Source organism: Eimeria mitis, genomic scaffold (genome assembly GCF_000499745.2).
Source record: "Eimeria mitis Houghton genomic scaffold, Emh_scaff4932, whole genome shotgun sequence".
In the NCBI taxonomy this organism is placed as follows: Eukaryota; Apicomplexa; class Conoidasida; order Eucoccidiorida; family Eimeriidae; genus Eimeria; species Eimeria mitis.
Window position 1 is genome coordinate 170 of NW_013573234.1, and position 1,278 is coordinate 1,447.

General features: G+C 55.4%; 1 protein-coding gene across 1 annotated transcript in view; it reads left to right on the forward strand.

Annotated features, from left to right (window-relative positions):
- Positions 1-686: 686 nt before the first annotated feature.
- Positions 687-1,278, forward strand: part of EMH_0078620 (RRM domain-containing protein, putative) — a gene marked incomplete at both ends in the record, with an annotated part of 3,356 nt that continues 2,764 nt past the window's right edge. Inside the window, one exon of the mRNA XM_013500027.1 lies at positions 687-1,097. Coding sequence (XP_013355481.1) covers positions 687-1,097 — 411 coding nt within the window. The remainder of the gene's footprint in view (positions 1,098-1,278) is intronic.

A 1,278-nucleotide genomic window follows, 5' to 3' on the forward strand; every position in this document is an offset into this window, starting at 1 on the left:
CCAGGGGTGCGGGTTAGGGTTTATCGTCTTAGGGTTTATTCCTCTAGGGTTTGTTTCTCTAGGGTTTGGTAGTTTAGAGTTTGTTGCTGTAGGGTTTGTCGCTCCGGGGTTTGTTGCCTGGGGGTGTATTACCTTAGGGTTTATCGCCGTAGGGTTTGTTGCTGCAGCAGTTACACAGGGCATAAGCAACACAACTCTCTGCTCTTGCTGCTGCTGCTGCTGCTGCTGCTGCTGCTGTTGCTGTTGCTGCTGCTGCGGGTACTTAGGTGTGTCTTTGGTGCCTGCACCACATACGTGATCATCTGGCGAACAAGTGCCCAGCTTGTCGCCGCGACTATGACGAGAAGAAGTTCAAATACGACCAGACAAAGGTCTTGGAGTGAGTTGCAGCGGCAGCAGCTTTAGTGCAGCAACTGCAGCAACTGCTGCAGCAGCAGCAGCAGCAACAGCAGCAGAAAGGAAGCTGTTGCAGACAAGCAAACGCGAGATACACGCATACACACGCTCAGGCAAAGGAGAAAAGCAGGCTCACTATACACCCGGCCGCTAACAGAAATGAGGGATTTCAACACACATAAACAATGCAGCTGTGCTGCTAGCTGCTGCGGCTGCTTGATGGTGTTCTCTGCTGGCTGCTGTGTGCTGCTGCTCAGGCTCACGAAGCAAGTAGGACGCAAGTCAANTTGATGGTGTTCTCTGCTGGCTGCTGTGTGCTGCTGCTCAGGCTCACGAAGCAAGTAGGACGCAAGTCAAGAGATAAGGTCTGCGGGGCATCGGATCCAACGAGGAGTGGGAGCAGCGGTGGCGGCAGCAGTAGCAGCAGCAGCAGCAGCAGCAGCAGCAGCAGCAGTCGCTCTGCCGGTGCCTCTGGATCATCCCGCGGAGGTGCTGCAAGCAGCAGCTCGGCTGCTTCTTATGGCAGCAGCAGCAGAAACGCAGCAGCAGCGCAGCAGCAAGCATCAGGGGCTCACCGTCGCGGCTCGCGAGAAGCAGCAGCTCCGTCATCCGCCCAGGCAGCAGCTCTGAAGGACGTCCGCGTCATTCAGCGCTGCTTAGTATATGTTATTGGTATTCCCCCATCTATAGCAAAGAAAGAGGTTCGTTGCTGCTGTATATACTCTCTAGGGTTTAGAGCTTTTTAAGGGTTTCTAGGGTTAGGGGTTTAGGGGTCTAGGGGACAGGGACCAGGGCTGGGATCCGATCCCGCTGTCGTCTCCCCGCGTCCTTCAGCTTGCTGCTTTCGCTCCCCCGCTGCAGTTGTTGTGTGTTGCGTGCTGT